The sequence below is a fragment of the Callithrix jacchus genome, chromosome 1 (genome assembly GCF_049354715.1).
Source record: "Callithrix jacchus isolate 240 chromosome 1, calJac240_pri, whole genome shotgun sequence".
Classification (NCBI taxonomy): domain Eukaryota; kingdom Metazoa; phylum Chordata; class Mammalia; order Primates; family Cebidae; genus Callithrix; species Callithrix jacchus.
Genome location: NC_133502.1, coordinates 144,777,201 through 144,794,128, shown reverse-complemented (window position 1 = coordinate 144,794,128; position 16,928 = coordinate 144,777,201). Strand labels below are relative to the sequence as shown.

Genomic DNA, 16,928 nt, shown 5'->3' with positions numbered 1-16,928 from the left:
ATTTGAGAACAGACTATTGGTGTTTTGAGGGAAACTTTAGGAATAGGGCTTGGCTGAAGGAAGGAGGCGGCAAGGTTCCATGAGTAAGCTTCAGCAAAATAGTTTCTCCTCTCACCAGTTTTCCACCATACTGAGGTGTGCATTCACTGCTACATGCTCCAACCAATTGCTGTTAAGAAGAGACCCCAGAAACCCCAGCACCACGTGTGATTAGGAACCACTTGCATCAGTGAAATGGAATAGAGTCTATTTGCTCACAGTAATTCCTGCTTCTATTCCTTCGCTCCTTCCTTAGCAACTTTAGGTCTTTCTTTAGTAAAAATTTTTTGCTGGCCGGGCAGTGGCTTACGCCTGTAATCCCAGCACTCTGGGAGGCAGAGACGGGCCGATCACCTGAGGTTGGGAGTTCAAGACCAGCCTTACCAACATGGAGAAACTCCATCTCTACTAAAAATACAAAATTAGCCAGGAGTGGTGGCACATGCCTGTAATCCCGGCTACTCAGGAGGCTGAGGCAGGAGAATGGCTTGAACCTGGGAGGCGGAGATTGCAGTGGGCCGAGATCACGCCACTGCACTCCAGCTTGGACAATAAGGGTGAGACTTCATGTCAAAAAAAAAAAAATGTTTTTTTCTTTGTAAACCTATTCTTTTTCACCTTCTCTAACATGACATGCTGCCCTTCTACTACCATGGATATATGACCTTTGTCATACCAATCATCCCCCTCTGAAATACTTCTATCCCTTTCCCAGTCCTATCTTGACTAATTTATTTCCTACTCATTTTTAAAATTTTGGTTTAAGGGTCACTTCCTTAGGGAATCCGTGAATACCACAGTCCATAACAGGTTCCTTCAAGACTTTATCTCAGTTTATCAATATACTTTACACATTATTTAGTAGGGCTATCTACTATCTAGTTGAACCACCAAGTCCCAAGCTCAATGAAAACAGTGCCATTAGCTGGGTTTGCTCAGCACGGTTACTCCTGCATTTGGAACATAGCAAGTGCTCAACAAATACACGCGGAATGAGAGAATGAATGAATGAACAACTGAGTAAATAACCAGCAACCCAGAGCCTTTGATGGGGTAAGAATTATATTAACTATGTCACCTCATGGTGGAACTGTGCAATTTTTTTCCTTTGATGGCTGACTTGTGTCCTGACGAGACAAAGTTTTAAATAGATAGGATTTTGGAAAGTTCCCGTTAAACCAAAGCCATACAAGAAATATTTAATCAGCCAAGAAAAAGGCTGTAGTCTAGTCTGGGGACTTCACAAATGGCCCAAATCATGAGAGCCAGGTCTCTAAGATCTTAGTACTCTATCTTCCTTGAGCAAAGGAATGCACTTGTCCCATCATGGCAAGTTCAGGCACAGAGTGCAAGGAATCTACAGCCTTCCTGTCCCCAACACAGGTTTAGGTGGGAAAACACGAGCCTAGGATGATGGGGAGAAAGTGGGCATTTATTCAAAACGTATTTACTGAGCACCTACTGTGTACCAGAAAGCCCTAGTTGTGGGCCGGCTCTGACAGGTCCGCTGTGTGGCTTCGGGCATTTCTCCTTCACAGAGCCCAAGTCCTGAAGGCGAGCAAGTGGGGTCCCGCCTGCCTGCCTCAGAAAGCTGGGCTGGGGGTTCCGAGAGCGAAAATGCGCTTCAGAAAGTGCCAGGCGGCACGAAGGCCAGCGGCCCCAAGTGGCATCGCTAACCTCGGCTCGAGCCAGAGGAGCGAGTCAGGGCGGCGATCCGCGGGCAGCAGAGCCAGGCGGAGGCGGGCGCCCGCCCTCCGAGGGGCCGCGCTTACCCGTCGGGCGAGTACTCGAGGTTGAAGACGGCGCCATGGGTGCGGGTGCTGAGGTACACCGAGTCCGCGGGGTGGATGGAACCATAGAGGCTAGTCATGGTGCGGAAATTGTCCCGCGCTGGGTCCACGAACAGCCCGCGCCCCAGACTGCGCTCTTTCAGCCACCCGAACAGCCTGGCGCCAGGGCCGCCCATGCCCGCGCTGAGGCGGTGCTGGCCCCGACTCTCGGCCTTGCAGTCTGGCCCGGGCCGCCGGCGCGGAGGGGAGGGAGGTGACGGCTCTCCCTGGGCGGAGGCAGCCGAGGACTCAGGGACTCCGGGCGGCTCGAGCTCTCCGGCGTGTGGGGCCGGGGACAGCGATGGGGCACCGGGGCGGCGAGGGCTCCGGGCGGGTAGATGAGGAGGGGTCACATCAGCCCCTGGCTGTAGAGGTGAGGGCGGCCTGGCGGCTGCTGCCTGCCCCTCATAGGGCACTGGCTCCTCAGCCCAGGCTCCGGCCGACCCGTCCCCTCCAGGACTATGGGGCCCGAAAGGAAACATGACCAACGCCCCCGCCCCCTGTTCCGGGCCTCTGCCCCGCCGGCCGACACCTCAGCGCCCCCACTCAGCTGCCACTTCCGGCGTGTAGCGGCCTAACCCGGCCGGCTGGAAACCCGCTCCGTCCCTCGGTCACCATCCGCCGGGGACAGGGAAAGCTGAGGCACCGCCGGGCTGGGGGCGCCACAGCCTGGGAACGGAGGTATAGGAATCGAGGTAGTCTCTCAACGGTGTGAGTGACTGAGAATGAGGGGGTTAGGGGTGTGATGCCGGGCCGTATGGGGCATTAGCATCCGGGCAGAGAGTCGTATGGGTGGCAGAGAGTCGGTCTGTAGTTGTCAGTGACCGGTGGCCGCGTGCCTGGGGATGAGTGCGCCTGACCAGTCAGTCCTGTGAGGCTGAGTATGTACTGGTGTCCACACTTTTTACACTGGGATGAGGGAGGGATTAGGAATTAGTGCATTAAGCCACACAGAGTAAGTGAGTGACATGCCACTCTTAAAGGCACAAGTTCAGGGTGACCACAGGCAACTTCTTCCAAAACCTATTTGTCACAAAGCAAAGGAGAGACTGAGAGGGAACAGACAGGTTTGGATGTGCTACCCAAGGAATGGCTGAGATAGCCAGTCTGTGTGTCTGGGCTTAAATGAAAGATGGCGAATAGGTGATGGTTGCTTTTATGACTCAACTTGATTGGGCTAAGGGACACCCAGATAGCTTGGAAAAACATTATTTCTGGGTACATCTGTGTGTTTGCAGGACAGATTAGGATTTGAATCAATAGAAGATCTGGTCTCACCAATGTGGACAGGCATCATCATATTCACTGAAGACTGAAAAGGAACAAAAAGGCAGAAGAAGGGTGATTTTACTCTCTCAAGTTAGGACATCCATCTTCTACCCTTACACCACATCAAAACTCTTGGTTCTCCTGGCTTTGGACTTGGACACTCATCGTCAGTTTTCAGGCCTTCAGTCTTGGACTGGGAGTTATGCCATTAGCTCCCCTGATTCTCACACCTTCAGACTCAGACTGAATTACACCACCAGATTTCCTGGTTCTCCAGCTTGCAGACTGCAGATCATGGGACTCCCCTCTAATCATATGAACCAATTCTTATACTAAATGTTCTCTTATATCTCTATCTCCTATCGGTTCTTCTCTGGAAACTCCCTGGATAGGTCCTATCTACTTGCCTGGCATTCACACTCTTCATGTGTATGCCAGCAGGTACATCCTATGGAAGCCATCCTAGAAGGCCTAGGCTGTGGGATCTTGTAGCTCTGTTACCTAGTTTTCCCTGCATACTAGCCAGGGTAGGACAACTATTTGAGTAACCAGGCTGTAGATTAGCCACTGGTCCAGGAGGCTGCCAGACCAAAAATCTTTGCTCATACAGACTCATGCTCTTGGGAATCTGAATTGGGAAATCAGAAGCGAAGCAGTTGGCCATGATGATTGGGATTGAAAAGTCATAAGGCACAATGAGGCTACTGGAGCCCTGAGCAAGCCAAAGGAGTAAGAGGAATCATGAGAAAGCAGCAGCCAAGAGAGAGAGAAAAGATCCGGCTTAGAGGGCGAAGAAGCAAGTTGATGGTAGGAGGAGATACAGATAGAAAAAAGAGACAACTTAGACAGGTTAGACTTGTTCTTGGCAGAGTCCCCTATGGTCCTCCTGCAGAGAGTCCCTTGTATCAGAATGGTGGCTCAATTTCAGTGTCAGTTTCCTGTGGGATGGTCACTTGATTTCACAATACCTGAAACAGGACTTATGCATTAACAAGAAGAATCAGGGGCCAGGCACAGTGGCTCACACCTGTAATCTCAGTGCTTTGGGAGGCCAAGGTAGGAGGATATTTTTTTTTTTCAGGGTTTCACTCTGTTGCCCAGAGTGGAGTGGAGCGATACAGTCATGGCTCACTGCAGCCTCATCTTCCCAAGCTCAAGTGGCAGGAAGATCTTTTGAGGCAAGGAGTTTGAAACCAGCCTGGGCAACATCATGAAACTCTGTTTCTCTATGAAAAATAATAAAATCATTCTGGTGTGGTGATGCACGCTTGTAGTCCAGCTGCTTGGAAGGCTGAACCAGGAGGATCCCTTGAGCCCAGGAGTTCAAGGTTACAGTAAGCTATGATCACCCCATGGCACTTCAGCCCAGGCAACAGAGTGAGACCCATCTCAAAAAAAAGGAATCGAAATGACAACCAAGAAAACAATTGTGTCCTTTCAACCAGGGAGCCCAAAGAAAACAGTGTACTCAAGGATTAAAGTGATCCTATTATATGAGCTTACTGAAAAATAAAAAGCAAACATTCATATAATGTTTAATATGTGCTTAATATTATGCTGAGTAAAGTGAGCCTATCATATAAGCATATTGAAAAAATAAAAGCAAACATTTATGTAATGTTTAGTATGTGCCTAATATGCTAAGCTGGTTCATATATGTTAACTCAAAACTCAGTATGTTGGTACCATTATTATCCCCATTTTAGAGATGAGAAAACACAGACATAGAAAAGTCAGCCTGAGAGTGGTAAAGCCAGGATTCCAACCCAGCCCATCCAGCTCCAGGTTCCATACTCATAGCCATATATACATATATACATTTGTAGATTGGCTTGAATCTAGTGTTGCTGTACATACAAGCTCATGGCCAAGAATGGCAACTCAATGGTATTTTTTCAGAACCCCTAAATCAAAGCCAATCTACAAATATCAAGTCTGGCTCCCTCTTTCGCCTGAACCCTTTTAAATTCTGAACCTTTGAATAACTGTAATACCATGAAAACAAACAACTTCTATTTGTTGAGTAAGTGTTTCACTAGGCTTATGGGTAGGAGCTTTGCAAGCATTGTCTCTAAATTTCCCTTTACTGGTGGCAGCCATAACTTGGCTACCATGAGGAAATGGAAGCTCAGTATTGCCACAGCTACAGATTTTTCAAGAGATGCCACATGTGGAAGTTCAAAATGAGGCCTGCTGTAAACTCGATGCTGCAAGAAATAGGACATAGGACAATATACCTCACAGAGCAAGGAGATGCCTTGTATGGCTGTGAGTAGATCTTTGAGAAAAGACAGTCTCTGTTTTACAGGCATGAGCCACCGCACCCAGCCTCATATTCGCTTTATTTAAGAAGATACTGGAGGTTATGGACCTCTAGCAAAACGGACAGGTAAAGCAAGAAAGTGGAACAAAACTGATCTAAGTGGATCTGAGAAGGAGAGCAGTGCAGAAAGGTACGAAAGACAGGTGTATAAAAAGGGAAGAAATATGGTAAATGTTACAATATGTTTCAACCTTGAGAACATGCCAAGTGAAATCAGCCAGTCACAAAAGGACATATACTGTATGGTTCCACTTATATGAAGTCCCTAGAGCAGTCAAATTCACAGAGACAGAAAGGAGAATGATGGATGCTGGGGACTAGGGTGAGGTGGAGATGGAGAGTTATTGTTTCATAGGTACAGAATTTCAGTTTTGCAAGATGAGAAGAGTTCCGGAGATGGACAGTGATGATGGTTGCACAACAGTGTGAATGTACTTAACACTTAGGTATGTACTGAATGTACATGTCAAAATGGTTAAGATGATGCATTTTGTTATGCATGTTTTACCACAATTAACAAAAAGACAGCTGTGCGGCAGGCCTGAAAGGCAGCCCACCCAAAGTGGGAGGAGGACAGAGTGGGAAGTCTCCAGGAGAAAAATGGAAATGGAATGTTGGAATTTATTAAAATGAGGCAAAAGACTCTGATGCCAGAGTAGTGGAAAAAACTTAACAAAGTATATAGAATAACAAGCAACTGACTGAAATGAGGCAATCACCAACTCCAAGAAAAGTAAAGGATTGTGTAAAATGTACAGTCTGTTGAGGCAGATAACAATATTTGCACTGGTAATGTAAAAAAATGGCTTCTGATTTAACCAAAAATTGTGCTGTAACTATGCTGTGTGTTGGCAAAGCGTGGAGAGGGTGAAGGGTGTGCAAATAGGAAGAGCCAAAACCTCATTTACCTTGTCAGGAAGTCAACACATTCTCTTGAAATTAAGAAATCAAGTAATATCAGTGTAGTATATTTAAATGTTGAGGTAAAAAAAAACAGAGAAAAGAGCTGTCCATGAAGGTGGTTGTCTTTTCAGATGGGAACTGGAGGGTGGCAGTGGGTAGGAATTTTTTTTTCATCTTCCCAAACTGAAACTTTGATCCTTAGACATTAAGGCACACTAAGGCCCATTTCCGCCCCTCCAAGCCCCACCCCCAAGCACCTGGCATCCACTGATCTTTTTCAGAAGCCTTGTAGACTCAAAATTATCTGCACTGTTTAGGTGAAAACTAAAAGTGGAGATTTTTAAAGGTGTAAGTCATGTTACTGTTTTTCCTCAGGTATACTGTTTTCAGCCTAGAGCAAAAGTAAACGTTAAGTGGTCTCTGCAGGTATATCTGACATAAAACGTTCATAAAGCTGGAGAAACACCTAGCAAGTTCAACAGTTAGTGGAGCTTTCTGTGGCACAGAAACTCCTTCACAGACTTTAACACAATGTCTTTGATATACCAGTTTCTAGGTTCTTGGGATCTGAATGTGTATGTGCAGGTGTACAAATTTGGTTGTTTCAATGTGGTGTGTTTGATGCTATGAGAAGCTATGGACAGTGAGCTATGGAAACACAGATGAGGGACAGTTCCACCCAGGGTCAGAAGATACTCTGGAGGAGCTGGTGATCAAGCCAGTTTTTAAGGAGAGGTTAAGCAGAGGGAAGGAGACTGGATTGTTACATGACACGAAGAATGGCACAGATCAGGACTTGTTTGGGGAATTTACAAGGGATTTGGTGTTGCTCAAGAAATGGAAAGTCAGGGAAAAGCAGGATGAGGGCAGCAAGGTGAGCAGAGGAGAGGGTCACAGAGAGTCTTAGTTTTTTCTCTGTAGGTGATAAGGTGCTTTCGGAGGACTTTCAGGCAGGAGAAAGGCATGGTCAAAGCTGTGTTTGTTATTTGTTTTGCAACAAGTTTTTCCATGTATTTGCCCCATCAGGCTGAATTGTCATTAAGAAGACATCTATTTTGCCTGTCTCCATATTATGTTTTTAGTTATGAAAAATTTTCACACAAAATTAGAGAAGAGTATTAAAAAAAATTAACTGTGTGCCCATCATCCAGCTTCCATTATTAGGATTTTGCCACATTCAATTCATCTTCTCTGTCTCTCTCTCTCTCCTTTATCTGTGAAAATAATTCTTTATTGTGGTAAAATATATATAAACGTAAAATTTACCATTTTAACCATTTTTAGGTATATAGTTCAGTGATACCAAGTACATCACATTGTTGTGCATCCATCACCACAATCCATAGCCAGACCTTTTTCATCTTCCCAAACTGAAACTCTACCCATGAAACAAAGTAACTCCCATTGTCCCCTCTCTCCAGCCTCTGACAACTAACTATCAACTTTGTATTTCCGTGGGTTTGAAGGCATTTCATATAAATGGAGTAATATAATATATGGCCTTTTACTTAGCATAATATTTTCTAGGTTAATTTTACATTGTAGCACATATTAGCATTTAGTTACTTTTAGGCCTAAATAATATTCTATTATGTGATATACCATACTTTATTCACTCATCAGTTGCTGGGGATTTGCATTATTTACACTTTTGTCTATTATTAATCATTATGCTATGAACATTCATGTGCAAGTTTTTGTGTAAACATAAGCTTTCAATTTTCTTGACTACATCCTAGAAGTGGAATTTATTTCCTTCTTTCCTTTCTTTCTTCCTTCTTTTTCTTTCTTTCTTTCCTTCCTTCCTTCCTTCCATTTCTTCCTTGCTTTCCTTTCTTTCTTTCCTTTCTCTTTTCTCTCTTCTTTTTCTTCCTTTCTCTTCTCTCTTCTCTTTTCTCTTCTAAGATGGGATGGGGTCTCTGTTACTCAGGCTGGTCTCGAACTCCTGGGCTCAGGTGAACATCCCGCCCAGCCCTTCTACAGTGCTGGGATTACAGGCATGAGCCACCACGCCCCCAGCTGGAATTGTCATGTTATCTGGTAACTTTATGTTTAACTTTTTAAGAAGCTGCCAAACTGTTTTTCAAACAGTTTTCAAAGTGGCTATACCATTTTAGAATTCTACCACAAGATGAGTCTTCCAAAATTTCTATATCCACAATAACACTGGTTATTATCTGTCTTTTTGATTACAGCCATCCTATTGGAGATGATGTCTCATTGTGATTTAATTTGAATTTCCCAGATGACTAATGATACTATCTTTTTATATGCTTATTGACTGCTCATATATCTTCTCTGAATAAATGTCTGTTTGAATCTTTGGCCCATCTTTAAATTGGGTCATCTGTCTTTTTATTATTGAGTTGTAAAGGTATTTATATATTCTAGATACTTGTCCCTTATCAGACATATAATTTTTAAATATTTTCTTCCATTCAGTGAGTTATCAGTTCTAATTTTGATGAAGTCGATTTTTTTCAATTTTTTTCCTGAATGTTTGTGCTTTTGGTGGTATAGTGTCTTAGAAACCACTGTCAAATCCAAGGTCACAAAGATTTGCCTCTATATTTTCTTCTAAGAGTTTTATAATTTTAGTTCTGACATTGAAGTCTTTTATTCATTTAATTTTTGTATATAGTTTAAGATGGGGTCCAACTTCATTCTTCTGCATGTGTATATCCAGTTGTGCCAACACCATTTGTTGAAATTATTCTTCTTTCCCCATTGAATTGTCTTGGCATCCTTGCCAAAAATTAGCTGATCATAAGCATGAAGGGTTTTTAAAAATTTTTTTTATTATACTTTTAAGTTCTGAGGTACATGTGCAGAACCTGCAGGTTTATTACTAGGTATGCACGTGCCATGGTGATTTGCTGCATCCATGCTCACGTCATCTATATTAGGTATTTATTCTAATGTTATCTCTCCCCAATCCCCCCACCCTGTTATCCCTCCCCTACCCCCCTCACCCCTACAACAGGCGCCAGTGTGTGATGGTCCCCTCCCTGTGTCCATGTGTTCTCATTGTTCAACACCCGCTTATGAGTGAGAACATGCAGTGTTTGGTTTTCTGTTCTTGTGTCAGTTTGCTGAGAATGATGGTTTCCAGCTTCATCTATGTCTCTGCAAAGGACAGGAACTCATCCTTTTTTTTTTTTTTTTTTTTTTCCTTTTAGTTGCATTTATTTTAAGGCTGAATTTGCTCCCGTGCCATAAGTTTTTGCTTCTTCAGTTTCTTCTGGGATATCTTCTTCTTCTGGGCAACCTCCTCTTCTGGTTTAGGAACAATCTGTTCCTTTTCAGTAAGGATCATCTCAATGTGGCAGGGAGAACTCATGTATGGGTTAATTCGACCATGAGCTCTGTAGGTCCGGCGGCGCATCTTGGGTGCTTTGTTCACTTGGATATGCTCAATGACCAGAGAATCTACATCTAAACACTTAAGTTCAGCATTACTCTCTGCATTTTTAAGCATGTGCAGCAAAAATTCAGCACTCTTTTTGGGCCACCGACCTTGTGTCCAGCCCCACTGCTTGGCCTGGGCACACCTGCCAACTCCACCATTGTAACGTCGGAATGGTACGCACTGTTTCTGTAAAGTGACATCTTTCAGATACTTCATGGCTTTTCGTATATGCATACCCTTGATGGCCTGGGCAGTTTCACATGTGTTCTTAAAGTGAACGCGAAGATTGGAACCTCTTGATTTGCATGACTTTGTGGGGTTCTCCCGATCAAGTGAATAGCGAACCATTTTCACAGATTACCTCAGGCCGCTTGGGGAAAGAGCAGGAACTCATCCTTTTTTATGGCTGCATAGTATTCCATGGTATATATAGGCCACATTTTCTTTATCCATTCTATCATTGATGGGCATTTGGGTTGGTTCCAAGTCTTTGCTATTGTAAACAGTGCCAAAATAAACGTGTGCATGTGTCTTTATAATAGAATGATTTATAATCCTTTGGGTATATACCCAGTAATGAGATTGCTGGGTCAAATGGTATTTCTATTTCTAGATCCTTGAAGAATTGCCACAGTCTTCTGCAATGGTTCTAATTTACACTTCCACCAACAGTGTAAAAGTGTTCCTGTTTCTCCACATCCTCTCCAGCATCTATTGTCTCCTGATTTTTTAATGATCGACATTCTAACTGGCGTGAGGTTACCATCTCGATGTGGTTTGATTTGCATTTCTCTAATGACCAGCCATGATGAGCTTTTTTTCATGTTTGTTGGCTGCATAAATGTCTTCATTTGAAAAGTGTCTGTGCATCAAGGGTTTTTTAAAAATATTTTTTCCCATCTCTCAACTTTTAGCTGAAGATAATGGTTTATTTCTGTGTCTTAATTCTATTCCATTAATCTTTGTCTATCCTTAGGCCTATACAGCATTGTCCTGATTACTATAGCCTTGTAGTAAGTTTTGCAATCAGACATTTAAGTTCTTTTGTTCTCACAAAAGAACTTTGTTCTTCAAGATTGTTTTGGCTATTCTGAGTCTCTTGAATTTCCTTACAGACTTTAGGAGCAATTTGTCATTTTTTACAATGAAGTCAGTTGGGATTTTAAGAAAAATTGGGGCTGGGCGCGGTGGCTCTCGCCTATAATCCCAGCACTTCGGGAGGCCGAGGCAGGTGGATAACGAGGTCAAGAGATCGAGACCATCCTGGTCAACAAGGTGAAATCCCATCTCTACTAAAAATACAAAAATTAGCTGGGCATGGTGGTGCGCACCTGTAGTCCCAGCTACTCGGGAGGCTGAGGCAGGAGAATTGCTTGAACTCAGAAGGCGGAGGTTGTGGTGAGCTGAGATCTTGCCATTGCACTCCAGCCTGGGTAACAACAGCGAAAATCCATCTCAAAAAAAAAAAATTGGATTGAATCTGTATTTCAATTTTGGCAATAGTGTTATCTTAGCGATTTTTTTTAATTACTATTTTTTGTAGAGATGTGGTCTCACTTTGTTGCCCAGGGTGGTCAGGAACTCCTGGGCTCAAGCAGTGCTCCTGCCATGACCTCCCATTAACAATATAAAATCATCTGAACCATGAAAATGGGTGGGGTGCCATTTCAATTCTTTAGGCAGGCGGATTACAAGGTAAAGATATTGAGATCATTCTGGCCAACATGGTGAAACCCCGTCTCTACTAAAAAATACAAAAATTATCTGGGTGTGGTGGCATGCGCCTGTAGTCCCAGCTACTCAGGAGGCTGAGGCAGGAGAATTGCTTGAACCCAGGAGGCAGAGATTGCAGTGAGCTGAGGTTGCACCACTTTACTCCAGCCTGGGGCCTGGTGACAGAGCAAAAGTCTGTCTCAAAAAAAAAAAAAAATTATTTCAACAATGTTTTGTAGTTTTCAGAATTTAAGTTTGAGACTTCTGACCAGGTACAATGGCTCACACCTGTAATCCTAACACTTTGGGAGGCTGAGTGTGAGGATTGCTTGAGCCCAGGAGTTCAACATCAGGTTGAACAACATAGTAAGACTCCCCCTATCTCTACAAGTTAAAAAAAAAAGTTTGACATTTCTTTTGTTAAATTAATTCTAAATATTTTCTTTTCTTTGATGCTATATAGTGGCATTATTTTTATTTTTAAAGTTTTATTTTGGGGTTGTTCATTTCTTTTTTTTTTTTTTTTTTTTTTGAGACGCAGTTTTGCTCTTATCATCCAGGCTGGAGTGCAATGGTGCGATCTCTCAGCTCACTGCAACCTCCACCTCCTGGGTTCAAGCAATACTCCTGCCTCAGCCTCTCGAGTAGCTGGGACTACAGGTGTATGCCACCATGCCCAGCTAATTTTTCTATTTTTAGTAGAGACGGGGTTTCACCATGTTGACCAGGATGGTCTCGATCTCTTGACCTCGTGATCCACCCGCCTCGGCCTCCCAAAGTGCTGGGATTATAGGCGTGAGCCACCGCACCCTGGGTTGTTCATTTCAAGGGTACAAAAATACAATTAATTTTTGTATATCCTGCAAACTTGCTGAACTTGTATTAATTCTAATGGGTTTTTTTTTGTATGTGGGGGTGCCTTAGGATTTTCTATATACCAGATCTTATCATGTGCAAATATAGATGGTTTTAATTTTTCCTTTCCTATGGAGATATCTTTTTCTTTTTTTGAGATGGTGTTTCGCTCTTGTTGCCCAGGCTGGAGTGCAATGGTGAGATCTCGGCTCACTGCAACCTCTGCCTCTTGGGGTCAAGTGATTCTCCTGCTTCAGCCTCCTGAGAATTACAGGTGCCTGCCACCACACCCAGCTATTGTTTTTGTATTTTTAGTAGAGACGGGGTTTCATCATGTTGGCCAGACTGGTCTCAACCTCCTGACCTCAGGTGATCCACTAAACCTTGGCCTCCCAAAGTGCTGGGATTACAGGCGTGAGCCACTGCACCCGGCCTTAGATATCTTTATTGCTTTTACCTACCAAATTACCCTGGACAGAACCCCTAGTATAATGTCGACTGGAAATTGCAAGAGCAGACTTCCTTGTCTGATTCCCAATCTTAAGTGCAAAGCTTTCAGTCTTTCACTGTTAAGTATGTTATCTGCAGGTTTTTCATAGATGTCTTTTATCAAATGGAGGTGGTTCCTTTCTAATCTTGGTTATTGAGGTTTTGTTTTGTTTTTGTTTTTAAATTATGACAAGGTGTTAAGACTTTCTCAAATGCTTTTTCTGCATGTATTGAGATGGCATAATACATAATAATTGATTTCAGATGTTAAAAGACCTTGCATACTTGGGATTAATTCCATTTGGTCACAGTATACAATCCTTTCTATATGTTGCTGGATTCAGTTTGCTTGTGTTTTATTGAAGATTTCTGTGTCTGTATTTATAAGGAATATTGATCTGTAGTTTCCTTTTCCTGTGATGTCTTTAGTTTTCATATTAAGGTAATACTGGCCTCATCAAATGAGTTGGGATGTGTCCCCTCCTCTTCTGTTTTTTGTAAGAGTTTGTGATAACTGGTATTGATTCTTATTTAAATGTTTGGTATGATTTATCAGTGAAGCCATCTGGGAATGGGCAGACTACCTTATTGCTATTACTGATGAGTTTGTTATTACCACATGATATGGTTTGGCTGTGTCCCCATGCGAATCTCATCTTGAATTGTAACTCCCACAGTTCCCATGGGTCGTGGGAGTGATTGAATTATGGGGTGGATCTTTCTTGTGCTGTTCTCAGGATAGTGAATAAGTCTCACAAGATCAGATGGCTTCAAAAACGGGAGTTTTCCTGCACAAACTCTCCCTTTGCCTGCCACCATCCACGTAAGATGTGATTTGCTCCTCCTTGCCTTCTGCCATGATTGTAAGGCCTCCCCAGCCATGTGGAACTGTAAGTCCATTAAACCATTTTCTTTCCAGTCTTCGGTATGTCTTTATCAGCAGCATGAAAATGGACTAATACACAACCACATGAGACCTTGTGTCAGTTATCAATACTTTGTCTCTCAAGTTCAAATGCTGGGAGCAGGCCCTAAGCCTGACATAAACAGGCCTTAGGCTGGGTACAGTGGCTCATGCCTGTAATCCTAGCACTTTGGGAAGCTGAGGCGGGAGAATCACGAGGTCAAGAGATCGAGACCATTGTGGCCAACATGGTGAAACCCCGTCCCTACCAAAATACAAAAATTAGCTGGGCGTGCTAGTGCACGCCTGTAGTCCCAGCTACTCTGGAGGCTGAGGCAGGAAAAATGCTTGAACCCGGGAGGCAGAAGTTGCAGTAAGCTGAGATTGTGCCACTGCACTCCAGCCTGGCGCCTGGCAACAGAACAAGACTCTGTTTCAAAAAAAAAAAAAAGAAAACAGGCCTTAAAGAAACTGAGAAACTGGCCATAAACAGGATATCTATAACACTGTGACATTCTCGGAATGGCAGTGACGCACATTACTAGAGGTTGTTGGTTTACTGGAGCAAGGGAAAGAAATACCTGACCCATTCTTGGGAGGAAGACCGCTTAGGGCACTTCTGAACCACAAACAATAATAGCATGAGTGACCTGTGCCTTAATGACATGTTCCAGTTGCAGTAGATAAACACACCAGAGGCCTTTTCTTGCCACTAGAAAAGGATGCTTTGTTCCCTATGAAGAATGCTTTTAGTTAAATGATGATTATCACTTGCTTGCTGACAATAAATGTGAAGGTCAAACTGTTCGAGGCTCTCACCTGGGAATGCTGAGGCCCCATTGTCCCACACCTTTTTCTCTCTATCTCTGTGTCTGTTTCTTAATTCCTTCAGTGCCGCCTGAGTTGGGATCTCCACAACCGAGCTGGTCTTGGCACCAAATTCATCCTTCGGTGCTTACTCTGAGAAAAAGGGTCTGAGCCTTAAATTTTTTTTCCCTTTGTTCTCTATCGTGACGATATGCTTTATAGGTAGAAGGCCCTGAAGAGGCATTTCAGAAGGAATGGGTTTTGCTTCCTTGTCCCATTGTGCTCACTGGCACACTTCTGCAGCACAGCATCTTCTCCACATCTGTTCCTGCTGTGATTGGTGGCCAGAAACACTCAGCAGCCAGCAGTATTCCTTAGGACCCTGTTGGGCAGTTTTATAGCAGAGGCTTCCAGGAGACCCCTCCCCATTAATAGGTTTCCTCAGGACCCTACAAGTGCCAGAAAATTTTAGAGGGTGAATTTATGGCAAATTTCACTGGCAGATTCCCAATGACTTCTTGCCATTTAATGAGCCACAGCCATTCTCTCTTCAAAAGGGTCTCAATCAGCCCTTGCTGGAGGGGAGAGGCTTCTCCTTGGGAACTCTATTGCAGCATTAGGGTAGCAGCTCTTTCTTATATCTGCTATTGCTATTCTCTAAAGCTCTCTAGTTATTTTGTTGTTGTTTGAGATGGAGGGAGTCGCCCTCACTGTCGCCCAGGCTGGAATGCAGTGGCACAATCTTGGCTCACTGCAACCTCTACCTCCTGGTTCTTCGGTCTCAGCTTCCTGAGTAGTTTGGACTACAGGCACATGCCACCACACCTGGCTAATTTTTGTATTTTTAGTAGAGATGGGGTTTTGCCATATGAACCAGGCTGGTCTCGAACTCCTGACTTCGTGATCCGCCACTTCACCTCCCAAAGTGCTGGGATTACAGGCATGAGCCACCACACCCGGCCAGCTCTCTAGTTCTTATTAGCCACTGCTTCATTATTCCAACACCCTGTTATACCTAATAATTCTTTATATATTAAACTTTCCCTATTCAAATGAGTGTGGTTTGTCTACTGATTAGACGCTGATTGATAAAGGTATCTTTTTTTTTTTTTTTGAGACGGAGTTTCACTGTTGTTACCCAGACTGGAGTGCAATGGCACGATCTCGGCTCACCGCAACCTCCGCCACCTGGGTTCAAGCAATTCTCCTGCCTCACCCTCCCAAGTAGCTGGGACTACAGGTGCGCACCACCATGCCCAGCTAATTTTTGTATTTTAAGTAGAGACGGGGTTTCACCTTGTTGACCGGGATGGTCTCGATCTCTTGACCTCGTGATCCACCCACCTTGGCCTCCCAAAGTGCTGGGATTATAGGCGTAAGCCACCGCACCCAGCCGATAAAGATATCTTAAGCTTTTCTATGGATCCATCTATGCCTCGACCTTGTATATAGAAGCCATTCAATATGAATACAGTCCCTTAGTAGCATCACGACATACAGTTTTCTTATGCAGTTGTCACAACTTCAAGCACTTTCATCCTTCTCACATTTCTTTAGCAATTACTGTCTGTGCTCAGGAATCTTGCAGTGTGGCAGGAGATAAGAGGAGAGAATCAGTAGTTAGAAGAATACAACAGCAAAAGTGGCCTTGGTGAATAGTCCAGAATGATAAAAACTTAGAGCACTAAAAAAAAATTGAGTAAGATAACACTGCAGAGATAAGCTAGAGTCAGATGATGACAGGCCTTGAGTTCTACTGGGAAAGGCAGTCTGCTGTGGCCTTGAGCATCTCTGTACATGCTTGCTAAGTATGCCAACACAAGGCCTAACTTTTCCCTAATACTGAACCATTTCTAGCTAGTCACACTGGTATTTAAGTAGGTTAAGATGACCACAGCATAACTACCATGGAACAGCTCACTCCATTAGGGATGGAGGCTGGTTTGTTTGCTACTTGCCACAAAAGATGCTAGGCCTTTGGCCCTGGGTCCCTCAGGTCATGGTGCAAACCGCTGCATGTGCAGCCACTCTCTGGGCCCACTGCATTTACTCCATAGAACTTAGGGACAGGCCAACCAGTGCTACCATGCTGGTACTCCTACTGTATGCTGTGTTGAAAAACAAATTTCTTCATCTGATCCACCAAATCTCATCTACATTGGTACCAATGGAGCTGTGGCAGGTGAACCTGCTTTCTTGCTTAGTCATCTCCTTTGGAGGCTGGGGCTCTTCTCTAACAAAAGGTGCCATGACACAGGCACACACACAGTACAAAATGAGAATAAACATGAAAGATGTTTCCTTATTTGAGAAATGCCAATAAATGGCAAAGCTGTTGGAAACCAGAAAACCATGTAATTTTGAGTATTTAAAATTGGTTCTGTATTG

At 43.8% G+C, this 16,928-nt stretch overlaps 1 protein-coding gene across 6 annotated transcripts in view; it reads right to left on the bottom strand.

Moving 5' to 3' along the window:
• The window catches only part of DCAF10 (DDB1 and CUL4 associated factor 10), an 82,584-nt gene that overhangs the window by 64,042 nt on the left and 1,614 nt on the right, over positions 1–16,928 (bottom strand). For 4 of the 6 annotated variants that reach the window (XM_078372589.1, XM_002743102.7, XM_008999675.5 and 1 more), the window contains exon 1: positions 1,812–10,156. The exons of the other annotated variants lie outside the window; for them this stretch is intronic. In XM_078372589.1, the coding sequence (XP_078228715.1) occupies positions 1,812–2,350 (539 nt within the window). In that variant the 5' untranslated portion in view covers positions 2,351–10,156. Of the gene's footprint in view, positions 1–1,811; positions 10,157–16,928 lie in introns of those variants that run through there. 6 annotated transcript variants of the gene reach the window in all.